Here is a 21,779-nt window from a genome sequence, read left to right as displayed (position 1 = left end):
AGGAATTTACCGGCCCACGTACGACTCTGCGATCAAAGCGCACGTTAAACATCCCCAGGCGAGCTAGATAAAGTTATCCGGAGCCATCCACTACGACCTCCATCCTAGCTTTAGTCGCTTCGGAACGTTAAAAACGTTAATCACCACAAACCAAAGCAATACATGCGGGCGCGCATTAGAAGCTAAAAGACTGCATCGTAAGTCATAGTGAGCCTTGCAAAAGCGTCGAGAATGTGCCAACTTCTGGTGGAGCTCAAAACACACCCTGAATAGAGTAGCTTTTATTTCACAGGCCAGCTGCAGATGCGTGCATTTCACCGCAACACGAAACTACATGAAACAAAGAGAGCACATTCGAAAAGCAAAAGTAAAACAACGCGCTAAAAACCACGCAGAGCATGAACACACACTTTTTCGAAGCGGAAGGCGTGAACTAGGCTCAATATAAGAGGTTGTGAGCAGCCGTGGCCCTTACTTCACTAAGCCCTGCGTTCTTTGCCACTTCCTCGAAGTCAGCCCGGCCGATCCTGCGAATCCACACTTCTTTTCGCGTTGCGCCCGCCGGACGGTAAAGCAAAAAGCTTTTGACCCTCGCTGTGTCTGTTGCGGCAACCGAAGGCGCAGCAGCATGGCATCGCAATTAAGTTCTCGGCCCTGCACATTTTATTACACTAACGCGCTCCGTCAGTCTGCCTGCCGTACTTTCGTCGCGCAGGCCCAACAATAGAGGTCGGCGCGCGCTGGAAAGAAAAAATATACAAAAGCGCGGCGCTTGCTCCGCGCTGGAGAGAAAAAAATATACAAAAGCGCGGCGCCTGCTTCCACGTGACACAGATTGGCCAATGGGGGAGCGGAGGAGGCTGGGGCGACAGGAGGCGTGGAGGAGGACGCGCCAGGGTGAGCGGAGAATGGCGCTACTTTTGAAAAATTGAGGGGCTTTAGCGGCTCGTAAAGCGGCTCGCTTCTTATTGGTGCTCGTTGTGCGGATGCCGCGAAAAAATAGGTCTCGCACCCATTCGCACGTCGCTGCCGCTTTTCGTGAAACTTGCCGCACGCGACAGCAGCACTCACCGTGCGCGTTTTTGTGGCCAGTGTGGACGTACCTTTAAGGTTTCTGCCCCTGGGAAGCGCATCCAGCAGGGTTTGGGCAGAGATTGGACAAGCGGAAATGATGTGCTGAGCAGCGTCCACGTTATGTCGTCCAGTATGACACCACTACCAACCTGTAATTTGGGTCCATGCGCAGCACAGAGCGCAAGAGCTTGCCCGTGGTCTCCATGCGCGGCAGCGAGGCAGGGAAGTAGACGCCTCCCAGTAGCTGCTTGTACGTGGCCAGGTTTTCTGCGCAGAGACTCAGCGAGGCCAAGTGAAGGAGGCATTTTTGCTACTCTCTTAAAATACTTTGCCCACTTTGGGCTTACCTTGTCTCACAACAATAATTGTCATCTGTATTGTGCGCATTTCCTTTCTTTAACGCGGTGAGCCCGGTACTTGCAGGAGCTGTATTATAGAACGCTTCGATTTTCGAAGAATTCGCTTTGCGAGCGGCGATTGGTCGAAGCCTGGGTGACGCCATCGCCTCTGGGCGCGCCCACATATTATTTTGACGTCACGCACATGTCAATCATGCGGAAACCAAATCCGCCGTTGCTACGAAGTGAAGTGGCGCGGTGTGATCCGGAGGCGCTGTGTTCCGTGTGCAGAGCCTGTGCGTGCCATGTGCACGGGCGACATCGGCGTTGGGAGCGATCGTGGAGCCGGTGTGGTTCATTTCAGCGAGCTTTCGTGAGAGACCATGACGACACCACGCGTTTGAGATGGGAGACGACGAATTCGGAAGGCAATTCAGGCTCTCCGAAAAGACAGTGCGCGAGGAGCTGGATGTTGTTTTGGGGCCGCAACGCACCAGCGGCATTGATATCGTGGCCGAAGTGCAGTGCGCACTGCGATTTTTTGCGACTGGAAGTTTTCAACAGTGCGTGGCCAACGAGGAAACTGTCGCCCTCTCCCAGCTGCCGCATGATATTTTCTGTTGCTGAAGCCATAACAAGCGTCGGCAAATAAAAGGGGAGGGTGAAGTTCCCCAAGACGAGAAATGAAAAGGCGGCCGTGAAGCAACAGTTCTTAGAATGCGGCACACCAAGTTAGCGTATGACGTCCCACCTAGCGGCATAAATGGGTGCCGCTAAAATAAATTTTTCCTTGGTTTGTGACGTTCCCTTCTAGAGAAAGAAAGCTGTCCGCCAATTGGCCTCTGTCCTTCCTCTTGTTTTCATTATGTGAGCGGACCACCCAAATGTGACGCCACTGCCAAACTGAATTCTTCGGAAACCGAATCGTTGCAGAATACGCTACCAGGTCACGAACGACTTGCGCGCCATCAGCGTGACGTTTCGACATTAAAGCAGTGAGCGCACGGTACCCAAGAAAGGAAACGCAAGCAAGGCAATTGACGATTAAGGTTGTGGGACAAGATAAGCCCCAAAATATTCAAACTTTCAGCGCGTAGGACACGCCCCTTCCTCCCTTTTGTATACGCGTCGCTTCTGTGCGTGAACGCGACTGACTCGTTGAAGAGTGCAATGCAAGTAAAGAAAATTCAGAGGGCGCTGGGGGCTCGGTATGTCAGGTATGTCACGTCGACGCTTGTCCCATGGTATTTTCATCGCCATGTTGCCTTTGCGCTTTTGAGTATTTATTACACCCTTTGTTGTATATTCCTCATTGCATTGTTCGAGAATGCTATGTGAGTCATGCAAGGGTGAATTTTTCTGTGGTTTTACTACTGGAAATAAAAAAAAACATGACTGAAACTGTTCGAAAGAAATAGCTTGGCTGAAAACTGGGCTGTTATTCAGCAAGGTCACATAAGCATGTCGCGATTTCAGCTAGTCACATTTATTACCTTTGTGTTGTCTTTCCTCTCCTGTGCGAAAGCCGCATATTAGTTTGCAATGATTTTATTTCTACCGTGTTTCTTCTGACAGCTACTAACCTGCTTGTTCCTGTCTAGTTTACCGTTTTTTATCATGTTAAGGTACATCATGGACTTTTCAATCTATGTAGTAGTGCCTTTATTCTAACAACCAATATCCGGTATAATGCTCTGGTCGACAGAGACGACGAAATCTATTCCACTATTTGTTTCACTTATACAGGAAAGCCTTTCCCGGTCCCATTGACGTTGCTGCGTTTCTGGAAGGTGTGAATTATTTAAGTGGTTTAATTTAAAATAATATTTAAAATTACTTAAAGCTCGAGAACGTTGTCCGAGCATTTTCACAGTGTGCCAAAAGAACTGGATCGTTTTTTAGAGGTTAAGCGTGCAAAAGTAACCGCCCACCAGAGGGCACGCGTATTCTGAATGAACCCCAAGTTTAAATGTGCCTATGTTATGACTGACGTTAACCAACAATAGTAAGAACATGAAGAAGGCCAGTTTCTTGTGTAGAAAATTACCTAAAGAAGCGTTCTAGAGTTGTACAAGCGTAAATAAATAAAAAGAGACGCGCAGAAAGTTTTTGCAATGTACCGCAAGAACTAAACGTGCCGCGAATTTTATGGTTCGAGGAAAGAGGAAAAATATTTTGCATGATACGCTAGCAAGTTTCAAGAGCGTCACTTTACTAGAGCCTTTGAAAAATGATTCCCAATGCTTCAAGGGCTCGCAAACGTTATCGGCTGCAGCTATGTTACCCAGCGACCCGAGAGATCTCTACTTCTATGTCAAAACGAGGTTACATTTAGTAAAAACTGGTTGCACGTTAAGTGTAGAGCATGGCCGAACTTTACTACTTGTCCGCTAATTATATTTTTTGGAATTATGACTCAACCATCGTTTTCTCTCTATCTTTTCATGCGGTACGAGGACGATACTTCGTTTCTGCGGTGTCATTGCTGAACAAGTCTCATCGTTTATATTTGGCGACAATAAGAGGAATATTATGATTAAGGCGTAGGCGAAGTATAATTGCGTGGGTCAATTACAGCCTCCGCAATATACCACGCAAGCGTTCTGCCGGTGCATTTCACCAACGATGCGTACATTAGCTCTGTGTGTTTAGAGACTTGGCTCTCTCCAAGATGAAATTAGGTGTAAATGGGAAGAATAATATGCCATTGGCAGTGCGAAGAGAAATCTGTATGAAAGCATAACGGCTTAAACAAAAAAACTTCAGCAGATGTCTTAAAGCATTATGTCGCCGTTATCCGCTGTGTTTTCCAGTGTTATATAGGGTGAATGTAGGTGTGACCAAGATCATATTGATAACTATACTTGCTTATCTTAATCCGGAGAGAGTATTTCACCCGTTAACAAATGTTAGAGGTTATTGCTAGGCGAAAGATGCGCCTTTCCTGCATCGGAAGTTTCTCAAATGTTATCGATGGTTCTGTGTTGTGGCCGAGCCTCGTGTAACGTTATTCTGTGGGCGACTCCAACACTGGTGTACGGTACATTCTAGAACTTGCGCGAGCACAAGTTTATTTGTTGAGCCACACAAAGATAGCCGACGCGCCTGACTCACGGCTCATATGTTCGAAGATCATGCACCACGCTCGCCGCTATTGCTGCGCTTTTAGTGAAACCTGTTTCTCTGCGCACAGGCTCCCCCTCCCCCCCCCCCCCCCAAGAAAGTTGATGTCACGAATAACAGTGTTTGCTACTGTATTATTGATTCACTACAACGTGACAAATATTCAGTGGAAATGGGGCACATTTTAGGGATGAAAGCTTCTGGCTTGATCATGACTGTTGAAAATAGTTACTGAATACTCGCTGTCAGTCTCAAGGTAGTGCGTTCCACGTGGAATGTAGGCGTATATATAGGTACGCGTATGTACGCGAAGAATGATAGGTGCAACATTAAGGGATAAGAAAAGAGCAGATTGGGTGAGGGAACGAATGCGAGTTAATGACATCTTAGTTGAAATCAAGAAAAAGAAATGAGCGTGGGCAGGACATGTAATGAGGAGGGAAGATAACCTATGGTCATTAAGGGTTACAGACTGGATCCCAAGGGAAGGGAAGCGTAGCAGGGGGCGGAAGAAAGTTAGGTGGGCGGATGAGATTAAGAAGTTTGCAGGGACGGCATGGCCACAATTAGTACATGACCGGGGTTGTTGGAGAAGTATGGGAGAGGCCTTTGCCCTGCAGTGGGCGTAACCAGGCTGATGATGATGATGATGTATGTGGCGAAAATAAAGTGTCGGTAAAGTCACTATGAGTGCTGCGTAATATGTGTCGGAGGCGCTGGGTATCAACCTCAGTGCCTTTCGAAGAGCCCGTGGTCGTCTCCTGTGGTCTCGGTGAGCATGGAAGACTTCGTGCTAGTGTTGATTATCGTCGCCACAAAAAAGGTGATCTAGAAGGACACCTGCGGGTGGACGTCACACTGGACCCACTCTACATCGCAAAATATCTCAGTCGATCTCAATACTAGCTAATGGCACGTCGAAGTCCACTAGAGGGACCGAGCAAAAAATGTCTTTGTTACGCCGGACGGTCTCTTTGTATTCAAGGTCATCCGTATTCTCTTCGAATGCTTTTAGAATACAAGACGCTGTCTTCTGTTGCCCTCTTTTGTTTGCTGTGTGTTGTTTTTTGGCGCCATGAAATTAGGTAAAATGAATGAAGTTCATGCCGCTCGGCCTTTGCTCGGCACCTGCAACATTCCAGCTCGTGATGGTCCTGGCAGGGCTAAAGTGACAGACGTGTCTCGTCAACCTGGATGTCGTGTCTGCGAGAAACTTTCAAGATCACCTCAGGTGGCTTGGAACCGACCCATCTCTGCAACAAGGATTTGTAGAGATGAGTGTGTCATATGATTTCGCTTGTTTTTAAACAGAGCGAATGTGTACAAATTCAGACCATTGCTTGTGTTAAGCCTTTGTAAATATTATGTAAAAATGCCTATTTTTTGGGATGCCATCAATCAAAAGACCTGATTTCGTCCCTGCTTTCCTCTTTACAAAATAATAGTTAATTCCACACTCTGAATTTCAAGAATGAGAAAACCCGAGAATGAGGGACCGTAGGTCTGGAGTACGTGTAAGCGAAATTCAGAACGCATGGCTATATTCGGCGCAGACGTTGGCCGGTTGTTGTCGCGGAAAAAATAAAAGCAACAAAGATAACATTTTGTGAGACTCGGCGCCACATTTAGGCTGATTACATAAGCGGATAAAAATTCAAAAACATGTGTTTTATAAGAAAGCAATTATATCGTCCATAAACAGTTCCAAGAGGCGGATTTGCGAGAAAGGGGGCTGTTATTCTGCAAAGTCACACACGACTCTACTCTGTTCCTTTCTTCTCACAAGTTTTACATCATACTTCCTTTACTCGGGCCAACCCAGCAAAACAGTCAGCGCAGTGATAGCGGCGAGCACGCGCGCCGTCGAGAACAGTCCAACTAAACCTAATTTATGGGGTTTTACGTGCCCACGACCTGATTATGAGGGACGCATTCTTCGTCCACCATCGTTTTAGCGCCTTCGCTTCAGATCATGCTTAACCAACTCGCCCAACTATTCATCCTAACGCCGTAGTGGGTAAATTTCGGCCCCCTGGCATTCTTCAACGTGCACCTAAATATAAGGACACAGGTGTTCTTGAATTTCACCCCCACCCAAATGAGGTCACCGTGGTTGGTCCCCCGACCGCGTGTTTAGCAGCGCAACAGGAAAGCCACTAAGCAACCACGGTGGGTTCGAAAACAGGTCAGACCGTTCATACATAACTCGTCGAAGGTTCAAGCACGGCGCCTGCGTATACCTTCCAGAAAGTGGAACACTATTCGCACGGAGCACGTTTAGTGCCGCGCGTACCGCAATGAAAATGCACACCCTGGCCGCCCTGTTCCCGCTGCGAGCAACCTGCACGTACCGGCCACGAGCTCTTTGATGTCCTTCTCGGAGATGTCTTGTCCCGGTTTGCGAGTGACGAACGCTGTGGGCACTTCTCCGTAATCGGGATGGGGAAGTCCCACGACGCCCACCTCGGCCACTGCCGGACAGCTGGACAAGATCAGTTCCTCCAGCTCGGCGGGCGCCACCTGGTTGTCCATGCACTTGATCATCTCCTTGAGGCGCTCCACGACGTGCACACGGCCTGATTCGTCGTAGAATGCCAGGTCGCCTGGCGGGACGAGTGGTCACACAGATTCGTTGGAACCTTCCTACACAGTGTTGATCATGCCGCATAACCTATACAGCATTTGCAATACGCAGAGGGTTTGCCAGTTTTAAAGCGAAGCTTTCCTTGCCACTTTCTTTGACTTTGTCAATGCTGCTGCTGTCGCTTTCTTCCACGCCGCTTCGAGAGGTGTCTGAGAACGTGCATATACATGTAGGGGAGCGTGGCAGAGAGGAAATTTACCTGACGCGAGAAACTTGTATGAGCGTTTCCATCGCGTCTTCACAATATCCTCTTGACTGCTGTAATTATCCATTACGCCTCGGAAGAGCATTGCAGAGGCTGCAGCTCTTACCTTTGTACTAATGCTCAGCAGTCCGGAGGGGAGTTAGAATAGTGGAAAAGAGGTAGGGAGATGAGGAAGAGAATGGGTAAAGTCAATGACATTCACAAAATGAATAACATTTTTCAGTTCTTACAGTGCTCACAAAAAGGGGGCAAAGGGAAGAAGAAGAAGATGATGATGACGTTGATGAGTTTGGCACATACCCACTCACGGGGATTGGCCATGGGTCGGCAAGACCTTACGTTATGTGTTAAGGTAATAAATTTATAAATCTATACTTTTGTTGCATAAAGTGAAGCGAGGAAAGTAGAAGACGATTCAGTAGACTGTCATTCAAACAAGGGAAAAATATACTGTAAATCATGCAAGAAAGGAGGAATGAAATGAATAATACAGCCAACAATGAAATCGGTCTGATTCAATAATGAGTTTTTTTAAGGCAATGCACACATTCCTGTGTGAGTGCCCAAGCACAGACACCCCGAATTACAGCATTACCGGAGTGTTCAATGGCAGGCCGAGCTGTCGCACTGTAACTTATGTCATTTTTTTAGGGAGCATACACGCGCGCCTTCCATTAAGTAGTGTTCAGTTGTCTCTAATGAGTTGCAAAATTGGCACGACGGGGATATTGCTAGACTAGGTCAGTGCATGTATAAATTTAGGGATGGGACTCGACAACGCAGTCTCGTTAATGTCCCTATACCGTTTGCTTTGTTTTGCAAAATTTCCTGCTCTAAGGGAATTGTAAGTGGTGTAGTTCCGAAGATGATTTCAGATTTGATTTTGATGCTAAAGGGTTCACGGTTAGAAGTTTAGAAATTCAGGTTAGAAGTTTCACATCTTCTAAGCTTGACAGACGGGATAAAACTCGTCGTCGGAAGAAGGGTAACCGCCGGGCCGCTGATAGAAGCCTTGGCCAACCTGTCTGCCGCTCCATTCATAAATGTGCCTTTGTGCCCAGGTACCCATATTAATCGTAAACTCCGTAAATGACTTGGAGCCAGTGAGTACAAAGCTTTTAATATATGCGACTCGCCGGGAGCAGTAAGTGAGGTGCACAGCAATAAAGAGTCTTTGATTATTACCGCGGTTGTCCTGGAAGATTGTAGCTTCCGCAAAGCTAGGACAACAGGTAGGAATTCCGCTAGGAATATGGGAGTGAAGTCGAGAAGCCGAATAGAAAAAGACCTATCCAATGATGGTGAAAAAATTCTAGCTCTGGCCTTCTCCTCACTCTGCGACGCAGCTGTTGCTATAATTATGTTAGTGTGGAGCTGATTTAAGTGATCGTTGAGTAAGCCGTTAAGGGATGAAGTGTGCTGTCTAGGGGACTTCCCTTCTTCCTCGTCTTTGTGAGCGCTGCAAGAACCGAAAGATGAATGCGTACCATGACTAAATTTTCAATTTCATAGAGTACCAGCCTTGACGCTCTTCGCTCGCTGCTCACATATATGAGGGGAGGGCGCCAGAGGGAGAAAGACAATGTAAATAGGCAAGGAAACTCTACCACTAGACACGGCAGGAGTTGTACACAAACTAGATAAACTGAAATTCAAGGTAGGCTGCCGTACGTTTCTATGTTTGAAAAATAAACACCTTGCAAATATATCAAGGAGACAACTGACGTTGGCTAACTGATGATTGCAGCAGCGGCAGCAGAGTACAGACGGTCATCTAACGTGGCTGTGCAACGTTTCGCAGATGTTCCTCTGCTGCGCGTCTACCGGCGTGATGCCATAGCCTCGCGCTGAAGATAGAACAGCCTGAATACCTGGATGGAAAGCGCATGCGCACGATAACCTGCTACTCCCCGTGTCTAACTAGTTCATCTATCAGGCGCCTGGCTTATCCTGCAGACAAGTCACAAGGGTCCCTCTGCTGCTACTAATAAGCGTTGGGCTCTGCTTTTTTTTAACCATTTGGCAGCAGTGGCCGCGGAGTACAGACGGCCATCGAACATCGCTACGCAACGTTTCACAGGTTCGTGCTTATAACAGACGGTCTGCTTTCACTATGTACACTTTGGATGTATTACTCTTGCTCCTGTTCTGCCACTGAAGAGTTATTTCATTGAACCTTGTTCAATACTTGCTTGTGTTTTTGTATTACGGACTGCTATCGGTCGTCATGGGTCCATCACGTGAGTCAGAGTGCGGCAGATGTTGTGCCTTTAAGGATGGCCAGTTCATGGAGCATTCTCATGTACAGCTGATTATGATGTTGAAACTGCGTGTTCTGGAGTTTCGGAGAGCACTTACGTATCTAGAGGAGAAGACTACAAGAAATTTAGGCGATACTCGTCATGTTGTAAGGGCAAAATAGGGCCCAGCTTGGCTATGCCCTAGGAAACTGATGGTGCAATAGTCAAGATGCGGGTTAAAATAAATAGGAAACTTGACGAATTACAGCCCCGAAGCAAACAGTAAATGATATTGAGAAATCGCTAAATCTATTATAAGCCAAGTATGACGAAATTCTTGAGACCATCGCAAAGCATGACAATGAGATAAAGGCCCTAAAGAAACATAGTTGGCAAACTAGAGCAGCTTAACATTAGCGCAGCAATGCTTTCAGTGCGCTCCTCAGTAAAGAACTTGAATACCACAGTAGAAAAATAAACATCGAGATTCATGTTAATAAACGTGACAACAGCGAGTGTCTCATGGAGAAAATGAACGCCATTCCAGCAACCATCGTGATCTTCCTGGGCCGTCTTCCATATTGATCTTTTTCGCAAGTCAGTTTGCTCTAAAGAAACGAGATGGCGCTTTCGGCAGCATGGCGCAAGTTGCCTCAGCGAAAACGCACAAATACAAAACCATTACCTCTTCTGCCCTGCTTCTGTGCGACCTGCTGTCGGAAATCGAATTGTGTTTTCGCTAACGTACTGGCATCTATTCATGCTTCACAACATGGCGAGGTGGAGTGAAGAAGTGTGCAGTAGCTGGCTGCGAAAATTGTGACTGGCATGTTAAGGAGTGAAATAAATTTCTGTGTGTAATTTCATACACCGCTGATACCTAAGGAGTGCCAATGTTGCTGCTCTTCACGATGAACGGCTTCCCTCGAGGATAAAAAACAAGTAAAGCCAGTTCCACGCTGTGAAAGCTGTCAAAACAACGAAGCTGGTGGTTGTTGTCTCAAGTTTGAACTGTTGTTTAGCGCAGCTTTCTTGAAAGTCTTTTGGCTCGTTGTCATTGTATTCCTAGATTCAAGCTTCGGTTCCGGATTGCGCACTCTTCAGTTGCGTGAGGTTGTGATCAAACCACATCCTATCACACAGATTGAAGCGGTGGCCGCACTGATGGCCGAGGAATTTTCTCTCGAACGGTCCATCAGCACCCTCCGTGGGAAGAATCTTTCTGCGTCGATGTCTCTGTTCAGCCTCCTACTCTCGAAGTTGGGAGTTAGCTTGGCTCTGCTGGCGCTTCGCTTGGGTTGCCTTCTCATGAAAGTGGGGGTTGGCTTGCCTCTATTGGCGCTCTGCTTGCGCCTCTTGCTCTCGAAGCTCAGCATTTGCGCGAAGTCGGCGCTGCCACTCTCGTGCGAGCACCCGCTGCTGCTCGAGCCGAGCGCGATCCATGGGGCGAAAGGGCGCGCGCACTTGCTCCTATATCCCGTCTCCTCCCCCGGCGCGCGCTCTGCCCCTGTTACCCTGCGTGACACCGGACAACGGACGATGAAGGAGCAACACGATGTATAATAGCTCCGCTGTTATAAAGACTCATCCGCCACCCTTGTAGCGGTAACCTCCAATGAAAAGGCTTCGACCCCTGACAAAACACCTGTACGAGTGAGCACCGCTCGTTACACGGTGACAAAAGGAGTAGCTAGCGCCACTTCTTGGTATGTAATAAGTTTCTCGAACGTTATCTATACCCATCCCCCCAACTCACACATACACTTACGCATCGCAAACACATCAAGTAAGTGAACAGGCGCACACTTGAATCAATGCGCCGAAGCATAAATGACGGCCACTACACAAACAGCGCACTAATGTTCGAAGCCTGAAGGCTTCGTCATTCTCCACACAGAAAGCGAGTGACTTGTTATAATGCATCTTTGCTACAAGCTATTACAACTCACAGAACATCTACGTCACAAGCCTTGTGCCTAGCAAGAACAAATATATTGCAACCGAACACACCCGCGAGCAATCAGGCAGGAAACAAACAATCCGATAGTGCCCGCACGGGGAAATCTTACAGAGTCAGAAACGTGACATACCGCTGCTTAAATGTATTTGCTAAATAATGAATGACGAGCTAAAGACACATTGATTCCATTCGTAAGATGAAAGTTAGGACAACTTGGAATACATTTTAGACCCGCTTTTTACGAATACCGTATGCACTCCGAAAGCGCTTACATGCCCTTTGAAGCTGTAGCCAAAGCATCACGTGTCGGCTAACCAGGCACCGTCTACGATATCCGCCAAAACAAAGGTCTGCAGAGCCATACGGGCGTCATGTACATTCACTGTAAACACAGAGGCAACGGATGAAGTTGATACGAGCAATGCATGCGTCACGACGTGATCAAACATGACAGTGTCCAAGGGATTGCCATGAAAAGGGTCAATATGGCACGCTCCGCGCGTGCCTCGTGCCGCGATCTGCGAGGTTAGAAAAAGAAAGACAGAATAGTAAAAAATACCATCTGCCCTTGCAGTCGGTTGGAGCAATTTTAAGGCCTTCCGCTCGCTGGCTCAAATACTGTTGTAGTGGAGGTAACCTCAGTCCCTATGCCATTGTGATCCGGATGAAACCGATGAGCAGTGTGGAGGACTTCGCAATGGGGCAGATTCACCTGATGTCCTTTTGGCCATAAAATCCTGCTGCCTGGTTTACTCAGGTGGAAGCTATCTTCAACCTTCCGAGCATTAGCTTGCAGCGCACGCTCACGCTGTCACCCTCACCCTCACGCTGTCTCGGCGCTACCTACGGAGGTGGTTGAGGAGTTGCAAGACGTTGCAGACACACTCCATGTTTCCACCCCCTATGACCACTTCAAAACGTCAGTGCTGCAACTCAATTCCATGTCTGTGCGTAGGCACCTTCAGAAGCTTCTCAAGGCAGAGGAGCTCGGCGACCGTCGATCGTCACCCTGTGAACTCCTTGATAAATATCCGTAACGTCTGAGCAGCGTTCCTTAGCCCGAAAAGCATGTGCTTGTACTCGAAAAGGCCGAATGGTATCGCAATTGCAGTCTTGGGATGTCCGCTGGCTGTACGGGGATTTGATGCCAGGCTTTCTCTAAATTTATCTTCCTGAATATTACCGTTCCAGCTAGCTTGTCTGCGAAGTCATGAATGTGAGAGAGTGGGCAGTGATCTGGGGTGGGGCGCTCGTTCAGCCCACGGGCGCAATTCCCCTGGGTCATGCTTTGGTACCATGTGGACAGTTGTAGACCGACGAAGGACGGATGATGCCCAGTTCCAGAATGTTGTAGAATTCTCTCCTTGCGATGACAAGGCGTTCACCAGCGAGACGTCTGGGTCGCGAGAACACTGGGAGGCCTGTGGTGACAACATGATGCGTGACGTTTTGACGTACTGGAGGCTAGAGATTGGAAGGTTTCGTGATGGCTGGGAAGTCTGCCAAAATCGAAGCGAACGTAGATGATGGTATCTGTGGCACCGTTCTAGGGGTTGGTGTCATAGGCGCGATGACTCCATGTATAGACATCGGGTCCACGAGGTGACGAGCGTGGAGGCCAACATGAGCCATTGCGTGGAAACTGCAACTTATCCCCTTGACTGAGCAAACTGTCACCTCGGTTCACCAGTTTCAGTCGAGACGTGACAGGCTACCTGGTAGTATCATACGCTTTTCGAACCAGTCAACATGGGACCAACGGCTCAAGAAAAATAATGTTTTCTCAATTGCTCAGCATGGACTTTTTGTTATGAAAACCTGAATGCGCAGAATCGAATGCTTCTAAGATTTGTGAAATAGCAGGCCCGCGTACACAATTGCCGCCTCGCATGGCAACGCGCACGAAAAATATTCTTAAGAAAGGGTGACGGAGATCGCGAACACTAGCGGTTCTATAGTCCGGATATTCCACCATTTTCTTCGAGGTGTGACATAGGCGCGACGCGTACAAAATGGCGCTGATGGCCCCATTTCGCTTCCGTAAGGTGACGCAAACTTCACATTTTGCCTATGAAATTGAAATGAAGCTAACATTCTTAATAAAGCAGAACAGCTTTCTTCCTCAGTAAAAAAAAAAGTCGCAGTTTCACCCAAAAGGCGAAGCACCGATTGCGAAAGCAAATTATTAGATAGCTACGAATGAGAAACGAATAAGAATAGCAGGTTTATAGGCCGTATTAAATTGTAAACATTCGCCTACTAAGTGAATTAACAATGATGTAATCTGCAAGCGCGATTGAACGAGGACGCAGAAACACTGTCTGTTTGTCTGTTTCTTTTTGTAAATGTCCTCGTCCATTCGCGCTTAGACATTGTATCCTGGATTGAAACCGACCAGCCCGCCAAGGTGTTTTAAATAAATTAACAGCACGGCGTCACGCGTGCAAAGGTAAATACGAACACATCTCGCTTGATGAGAGCGGAAACTCGCTGGCTAAATGCAGGAGCGAGGAAGCGCGGCAGCCGCAGCGAACGAATCGCCCCTCGTGCGTCTCTCGCTTCAACGCGAATGAAACGTCGAAAGCACTGCGCACATGACGCTTCCAGCACTGCGCGCACTCTGCAAACATCGCAGATCGCTCGGAAGACGGGCCCGCGCGGCCGCGCACTTCGGCCACGTCGTAGATCGCTGTCAGGATGGTAAGCAGCAACCACCGTAGAAGAACAATAGCAAATGCGCAAAACAAATGCCGCCCTACGAACCTCAAATTTCCTGATCTCAAATCAAAAGAAAGAGTCCTATCCGCCGGAGCAATACTCAAAGAGAAAAATATAAGCGTTGGCGAAGACTTTTGTGCAGCCACACGTGAAGTGAGGCGATAATTATTCCAGTTTGCTAAAGACTACCAAGTGCGTTACGAAAAGCTAATCATAACTAAGAAACAATATGTCTACGACCCGATAAGTCAGTGTCAAAGAAAACGACTCGTCACGAACGCGCAGACAATACGGAGCATGCGCGCACCTTTGACGACCGGGCATTCGACGTCCACTGCTCAGACAGCGTACGCCACCTATTCAATACCTCATTTCTTTCTACTAACATGCGAAGCATTATCAACAAAGACTGCAAACGGCCATTGACACATGCGGACTTATCGCGTTAACCGAAACGTGGCTTCATCCACAAACCAGGGACCATGAATTATTCATGAACTCGCGCGATTTTTCTGTTTACCGCTGTGACCGCGATACGCGCCAAGGAGGCGGTGTACTGCTGGCGATAAATAAAAGGCCGCGATCAGATTGCGTTAAAATTACATCTAGTTCAGAGATTGTATGGGCAGTCGTAAAACTAGCATATAAAAAAATAATTTTGGGTATCTTCTGTTGTCCCCAAATTTCACTGCAACATTTGTGAGTGATTTGCACGATGCCATTCATAGTGTTTGCTCTCGTCACACCGCACTGCCAATTTACTTCCTTGGTGATTTTAATATGCCAAATATTATGTGCAACAATGATCCCCCCTTAGTGTATCTTAACCCTTCTACGGTGCAAGATTTCTTGGAATTGTACAATACCTTTTCGCTGACCCAAATCGTCAAGCAACCAACAAGAATAACCACATTTGTTTCGAATGCACTTGGCCTTGCTTTTACTACTACACCCGATCTTATTTCCGACATAACACCCTTGCAAGGCATCAGTGATCAATGCCTACTTTCATTTAAAGTTTCCCTCGAGCGACCAAAACGGATTAAAAAGATCAAGACATTAAGAAATTATAAGAAGGCGGACTTTCTTTCAATTAAGAATGAAATCGCAGTGTTCCTTGATGAGTACTTGCATAAATTTGAATGCCCTAATGTCTAGTCCAAGTGCTTTATCTTTGTTAATAAAGTGACTGAATTAACAGATAGGCAAATCCCTGTTTACACGATCACCTCTAATCTAAAAAAAAAAACATGGTAAAATCGGCAGCTCAAACGCTTGTCTAATAAAAAAAAAAGCGCATGTTTATATCAGCTAATCTAAGCCGCACCAATGCTCGCAGGTTAGCCTAGAAACAGAGCGCCGATGAGTACGCGCAGGCCCTAAAATATGCCAAAGATAATTTCCTAAGCAGCACCATACCTTCCATGCTTAAAACTAGCCCTAAAAAATTTTGGCGCATGTTTAATTTTAAAGACGATGATATAATAGCGCTCAGTGACCTTAATGGTGACGCTATACCGACCAACCAGTATCCCGTAGTCCTCAACGAAGTTTTCGCAAAACATTTTTCTTTACCCAGCAATTCCACTCCACCACACCTACGGCCATATGACCATGATGCAATGTTCCCTCTCATTATCAGCTATGATGGTGTCGCATGCATCATTAGGCCACTAAAACCATCCTCTGCACCGGGTAGTGATCAGATTAATGTGAAATTCCTTCAAAACACAGTTTGCTACCCGTAAAACATCTTAACTAAAATTTTCCAGCAATCATTGCACGATGGTTTTCTCCCATCTGAGTGGAAATCCGGAAGGTAATACAATCCATAAATCAGGTAATAAGAATCCCCTCTAAATTACAGACCAATTTCGCTCACAAGTATATCTTGTAGGATACTAGAGCATAACTTGGCTTCCCACCTAGCTACTTTTGGAGTCGCATTTATTTTTCGCACTATCACAGCTTGGATTTCGCAAATCATACTCGTGTGAAACGCGAATAATACTTTTTGTACACAAAGTAAACGCCATTCTTGACAATAGGTTCTTGGCTGAGTGCATTTTTCTTGACTTTTCTAAAGCCTTTGACAAAGTGTGTCCCAAACTGCTCCTTTATAAATTACGACTACTTAAGATCGATTCCTGCATTATAATCTCGATCGAAAATTTTCTTGCTAACCCTTCTCCGTTTGTTTCAGCTGAAGGCACAAATTCTGAAGAATTCACAGTCCATTCTGGTGTACCGCAGGGCGCAGTCCTCGGTCCTCTTATTTTCCTTGTTTATATTAACGATTTACCATCTTGCGTTTCCACATCCGTTCATTTGTTTGCCGATTATTGCGTAATTTTCCGAGAAATAACAGGTCCGAACGATGTCGCTCTTCTTCAAGCTGACATTAACGGTGTCTTTGAGTGGTGTAATACATGGCTTATGGAACTAAACATTAAAAAATGCTGATTCATGCGACTGTCTAGAAATATTACTAGCCTACCCCTATATCACTTTGCACTACTCGACAGCGTATCTTCATATAAGTACTTCGGAGTTCATATCAGTAGCAATCTAACATGGGATACTCACATCTCTCATGTTGTCTGCAACGCTAATCGCATGCTCGGATATCGTCGTCGTAACATTGCGAAATCGCGTTCGTCTTTCAAACTAATGCTATGTAAAACACTCATTCGCCCTGAGTTACAATATGCCGCTTCGGTTTGGGATCCGCATGATGATACATTCGCTTGAAATGGTGCAAAATAATTCGGTTTGTTTTATACTTTCTAATTGGGTGAGGGAACAAACGCGAGTTAATGAAATCTTAGTTGAAATCAAGAAAAAGAAATGGGCATGGGCAGGACATGTAATGAGGAGGGAAGATAACCGATGGTCATTAAGGGTTGCGGAATGGATCCCAAGGGAAGGGAAGCGTAGCAGGGGTCGGCAGAAAGTTAGGTGGGCGGATGAGATTAAGAAGTTTGCAGGGACGGCATGGCCACAATTGGTACATGACCGGGGTTGTTGGAGAAGTATGGGAGAGGCCTTTGCCCTGCAGTGGGCGTAACCAGGCTGATGATGATGAATTACAATGGAATCGCGAGCATCATGGTAATGAAAGCTAACCCCAAACTACCTACGCTTGCTTCTTGACGTACGATGCTTCGCTTAAGCCTTTTTCACACACTGTATCATCATCCCTTCCTGCGCGATTTACTAATACTTCCTACCCAACGCCTCGAACCGTCTGAATAATGCTCATAAAGTTGGCATTCCGTTGTGTAACACAATGATTCCTACAGTCCTACATACGACGCACATGAAATGATTGCAATTGCCTTCCCAAATTGGTAGCAACAATTTAAGGTCATGAAAGCTTTTTCACTTCATTAACCAATGCTTTGTAACATCTTGTTGTATTGTGCCTCTTAATCGCTGTTATTCTATAATTAGAAACATTGTGCTGCTTCTTGTAGTTAAAATGTTGTTATTTTCCGGTATTTTATACCACTCTGTATTGTCTGTTGAGCCTGAAGGTATCACAAATAAATAAATAAATAAATAAATAAATAAATAAATAAATAAATAAATAAATAAATAGACTCAAGAGTAGTGGGCACACAGCGCGCACAAAGGTATGAGCCATCTGCGGATAATTTTCAACATAAAGCGTGCGCGGCCGTACAAAATACACACTTGTTGGCGGAGTCAAAGCTACCCTCTCCCTTCCACGCGCAGGCACCAGTTCGTGCCGGCTTTCTTCCGGGAAATGTCCATTAGTCCTTCGCGTCGTCTCGCCCTCCCCTGGAGTGGCAACTATTTCTTCCCTTTGTGGCGCTTCTTCTCTGACGAGGGGAGCTCGTTACAGGAAAATTATCAGCGCCCAGCACCGCCTGCACACTCGCCCCGCCGCATGGAGCTCATATGGGTGCCTGCCCACTCTGGGAATCCTGGAAACGAGGCAGCCAACGCTTTAGCCCGAGGTTCTCTCAACCGGTCCAGGGTTCTCACGGGAGCGCATGCATTCATTCAGTGAACTGACGCAAGCCTGCAAAGCCGAGCGTCGGCTCTAACCCCCACCCCATTCCTCCCTCGACAATTATCACCAGACACTTTGGAGGTGGCTCCAAACACGCACCTTACCCTCCCCTTATATACGCTCGCGCTATCACCACGTCCACACCGACCCCTCCTGTACCCTCTGCCACCACACCAAAGACACTCTCGATCACATCCTTTTTCTCTGCCCGGCGGATCCTCCCCCACGGGGCCTGGAGCTCCTTACTACTTGGGAGGCTTGGGAGACCCTACAGCGCTCCGAGGACCCGGCCAAGCCAGCCATTGCCACAGGCTGGGCTGCCAGCGTCATGAGCCTCCGGGACATGAACGTTTGAGCGCAGTGTGGCCGTGCGGGGCCCCAAGGACCTGCGTGTGCGCAACTACCCTGTGAGCAATAAAGTTATCACCACCACAACCTGGGAACTGTCCTCCGACTATATTTCCAGCTTGACTCTCGAGTTCTAGTCTTGCGGGTGACAAGCAGCATGTCGTCTACCGCAGCAATAACAGCGGCGAGAACACAGCGCACGCAACGCTACGTTTCGTCGTGCCACATATACTGTGCTCCCAAACCAGATCGCTTCGAAGTAAAGGCGCGCGTGACCGCGCGCTGCCAAAGTACGACGCCCCCGCTCCATATACCCCTCTCCGTGCCACGGTGCAGTGCGCGCGCAGCAATACAACGCGCCTCCTGCCCTTGTGCAAGCCAGTCACCGGCAGCCTGTTCAATCAATCTCTGTGCGCGGAGCAGCCTTTGCTAATTCGTTCAACTTACATTTGAGGGCACCAAAAGCACCGAGCGTTAGACTGCAGTCACGTGGTATTTTTAAAAATTTCGCGTACTTTAAAGAAAGGCTGGAAAGAAACTAAACAGTGCAGTTATCTCAACATAGACGAAATAATCCGATGTTTGAGAACAAGCGCTACAACTTTTGTATTAAAGATGCTTCGCTAGATTTATTACTTAAAAGCTTAATGACAAAATTTTTGTTAGCTACCCAGCTTAGAGGACTGAAAAAAAAATATTGTAAGGAAGACAACGAACGTTGGTGAACAGTGAGCAGCTTCGGCAGCATCAAGCGCGCAGCAGAGGCTCGAGCTAGGGGAGTGTACTCGGTGCATCCTAGAACCGCTGGTCGCTACGAACCTCAATAAATCTCCTTTATAAGTGGTGGAGCCGTGCGGGGTAACGTTCCACTCTACCATTCTGGAACTCCATTCTCGGCAGACCTTTCCATCGCCACCCGTCCCTTGCGCTGGCACTGTTCACCAGTGGGAGCCTCCCATCTTCAGCGGAACAGACGACAACGACGTTGAAGAGTGCCTGTCGTTCTACGAGCGGGTGAACGTTCACAACAAATGGAATGACTCGGACAAGTTCGCTTTCGTATCATTTTGCCTCGCGGGCGCGGCTACTCGTTGAAAAATCATAAGAGGGATACCCGAACGTGGTCGGCGTTCAAGACGTAGATTACAGAAGTATTTGACCTACCCACCGACAGGAAACTCCGAGCCGAGCAGCGTTTGCGCACACGCGCACAGGACACGGGTGACACATTCGCCAGCTATATAGAAGATGTTCTCGATTTGTGCAGGCGCGTGAACGCTGCCATGACGGAAGCGGAAAAGATCAAGCACGTGATGAAGCGAATCGATGAGGACGCGTTCCAGATGCTTCTGGCCAAGGACCCGCGCACTGTTGGCGACGTTATGAGCTTGTGCCAGAGCTATGACGAATTACGTAAGTAGCGAGCTCTGACAAGGCGACATCCCACACCAAATGCGGGGTCACTCTGCAGCCTGACCACCGGCCCCGAACAAGCCTCCCTGATATCCCAAATCAAGGATTACGTCCACGAAGTCGCACGACAGCTATCTCTGGTGTCCATCACTCAGGAGTCTGCCAGCACTTTGCCGTCTCATCTCCGTGACGTGATTCATGAAGAGGTCGCGGGAGCGCTGCTGGCTGTTCACCAGTGTTCTGTTCTAAGCAGCAGACAAACGCTTCTCAGGCAGCAACGCAAAAAGCCCTTTATTCGAGGCAGCAGCGTACTTTTATAGATAATGCTGCATGCCGGTCAGGCACACGTCATTCACGGTACAATCTAATCATACCGACTGGCCGATACCGAACATTCCTTCCTCCTTAATTAAAGCTACACGCGTTTCTTTCCGCGCTCATAATTGGATGTTTGATAGCGATAAGGAGGACGCCTTGTGGGATTACTTCTTCGCAAAAGGGCATCTTTAGGTGATGCCATGGTTGATGCGGTGATACTTGAAGGCTGCGCTGCTGAGTGTCTGGCCTCAGGCTGCGATGCCAGTTCCTTAGTTGAAATGGAGTCATTTAAGCGAACGCCCTCAAACTGGTCCGCAGCAGGACCACTAATAGTGGACTCAGCAGGTGGATTTTCTTCTGAGGGTGTTGATAGAAAATCTCGCTGAATACGGGCACTTGAAGTGGGCTCAGGATGCGCTTCTTTTGCGACGTCCGGATGGAATGAAGTATTTGGTCTCGCAATCCAGCTGAGTCTCAAGTGGTCGATATGCCCAAAACGGAAATGGTCACCGACTTTGACTACAAACGTAGAGTCGCTTTCGCGTTGCACTACGATAGCTTCCTCCCATGACAGGGTTTCCCCACTCGTAGTCTTGACGAGAACTGTAGCACCGGCTTCATCTGCGAGTCCCAGCATTGGCCCTCGTTGCGATGAGTGGTGCCTCTGTCTTGACGGCTGCGCATATCCTGCACAAAACTTAGCTTCAGGAGTGAAAGCTTCACTCGAGGTTGTCGTTTCAGGGACAGCTCAACCCGCGTTCTTCCTGTTACGGAATTCGGGGTGTTCCTGTAAGCAAGCAAGAAGTCGTTAAGTCGTTGATGCAGAGTTCTGTTTTGGCCTGTTAGGTTATCGTGAAGCACTTGCTTGAGTAGAGTGGCTTTTGACGTTTGAACTAGCCTTTCTGCTGCCCCGTTTGATGAAGCATGGTATGATGGCGTACGCGTGTGTCGAATCCCGTGAGAACAGGTGAAATTGGAGAACTCGTGCGCAGTAAACTGAGGTCCGTTGTCGCTGATCAGTTCCTCCGGGTAGCCATACGCTGCGAATATCTCCTTGAGACAGTCGCTTGTTTGTGACGTCGTTGTAGTGCGGAGGCATTTTGCTTCTATCATACACAATGAGTGAGAGTCTACTAGAAGGGAAAACATGAAGCCATACTTCATGGCGAAATCAACATGGACTCTCTGCAAAACACGGGTTGGGTAAGTCCATGGATGCAATGGTCCTCTGCCTTTACGGGCATAGTTGTTTGGCACACCGTACATCGACGGACAATGTCTTCAATGTTCTTGTAAATCCATGGCCACCTGACAAACGACCTAGCAAGCATCCTCATTCTTTGCATTCCAGGGTGCTCT

General features: G+C 47.6%; 1 protein-coding gene across 1 annotated transcript in view; it reads right to left on the bottom strand.

Moving 5' to 3' along the window:
- Positions 1–21,779, bottom strand: part of LOC135918042 (uncharacterized) — a 567,488-nt gene that overhangs the window by 90,687 nt on the left and 455,022 nt on the right. Inside the window, exons 10-11 of the mRNA XM_065451709.1 lie at positions 6,887–7,138; positions 1,224–1,341 (exon numbers count right to left, since the gene is read on the bottom strand). Coding sequence (XP_065307781.1) covers positions 1,224–1,341; positions 6,887–7,138 — 370 coding nt within the window. The remainder of the gene's footprint in view (positions 1–1,223; positions 1,342–6,886; positions 7,139–21,779) is intronic.

Source organism: Dermacentor albipictus, chromosome 5 (assembly GCF_038994185.2).
Source record: "Dermacentor albipictus isolate Rhodes 1998 colony chromosome 5, USDA_Dalb.pri_finalv2, whole genome shotgun sequence".
NCBI lineage: Eukaryota > Metazoa > Arthropoda > Arachnida > Ixodida > Ixodidae > Dermacentor > Dermacentor albipictus.
This window is presented reverse-complemented; position numbering and strand designations above follow the sequence as displayed.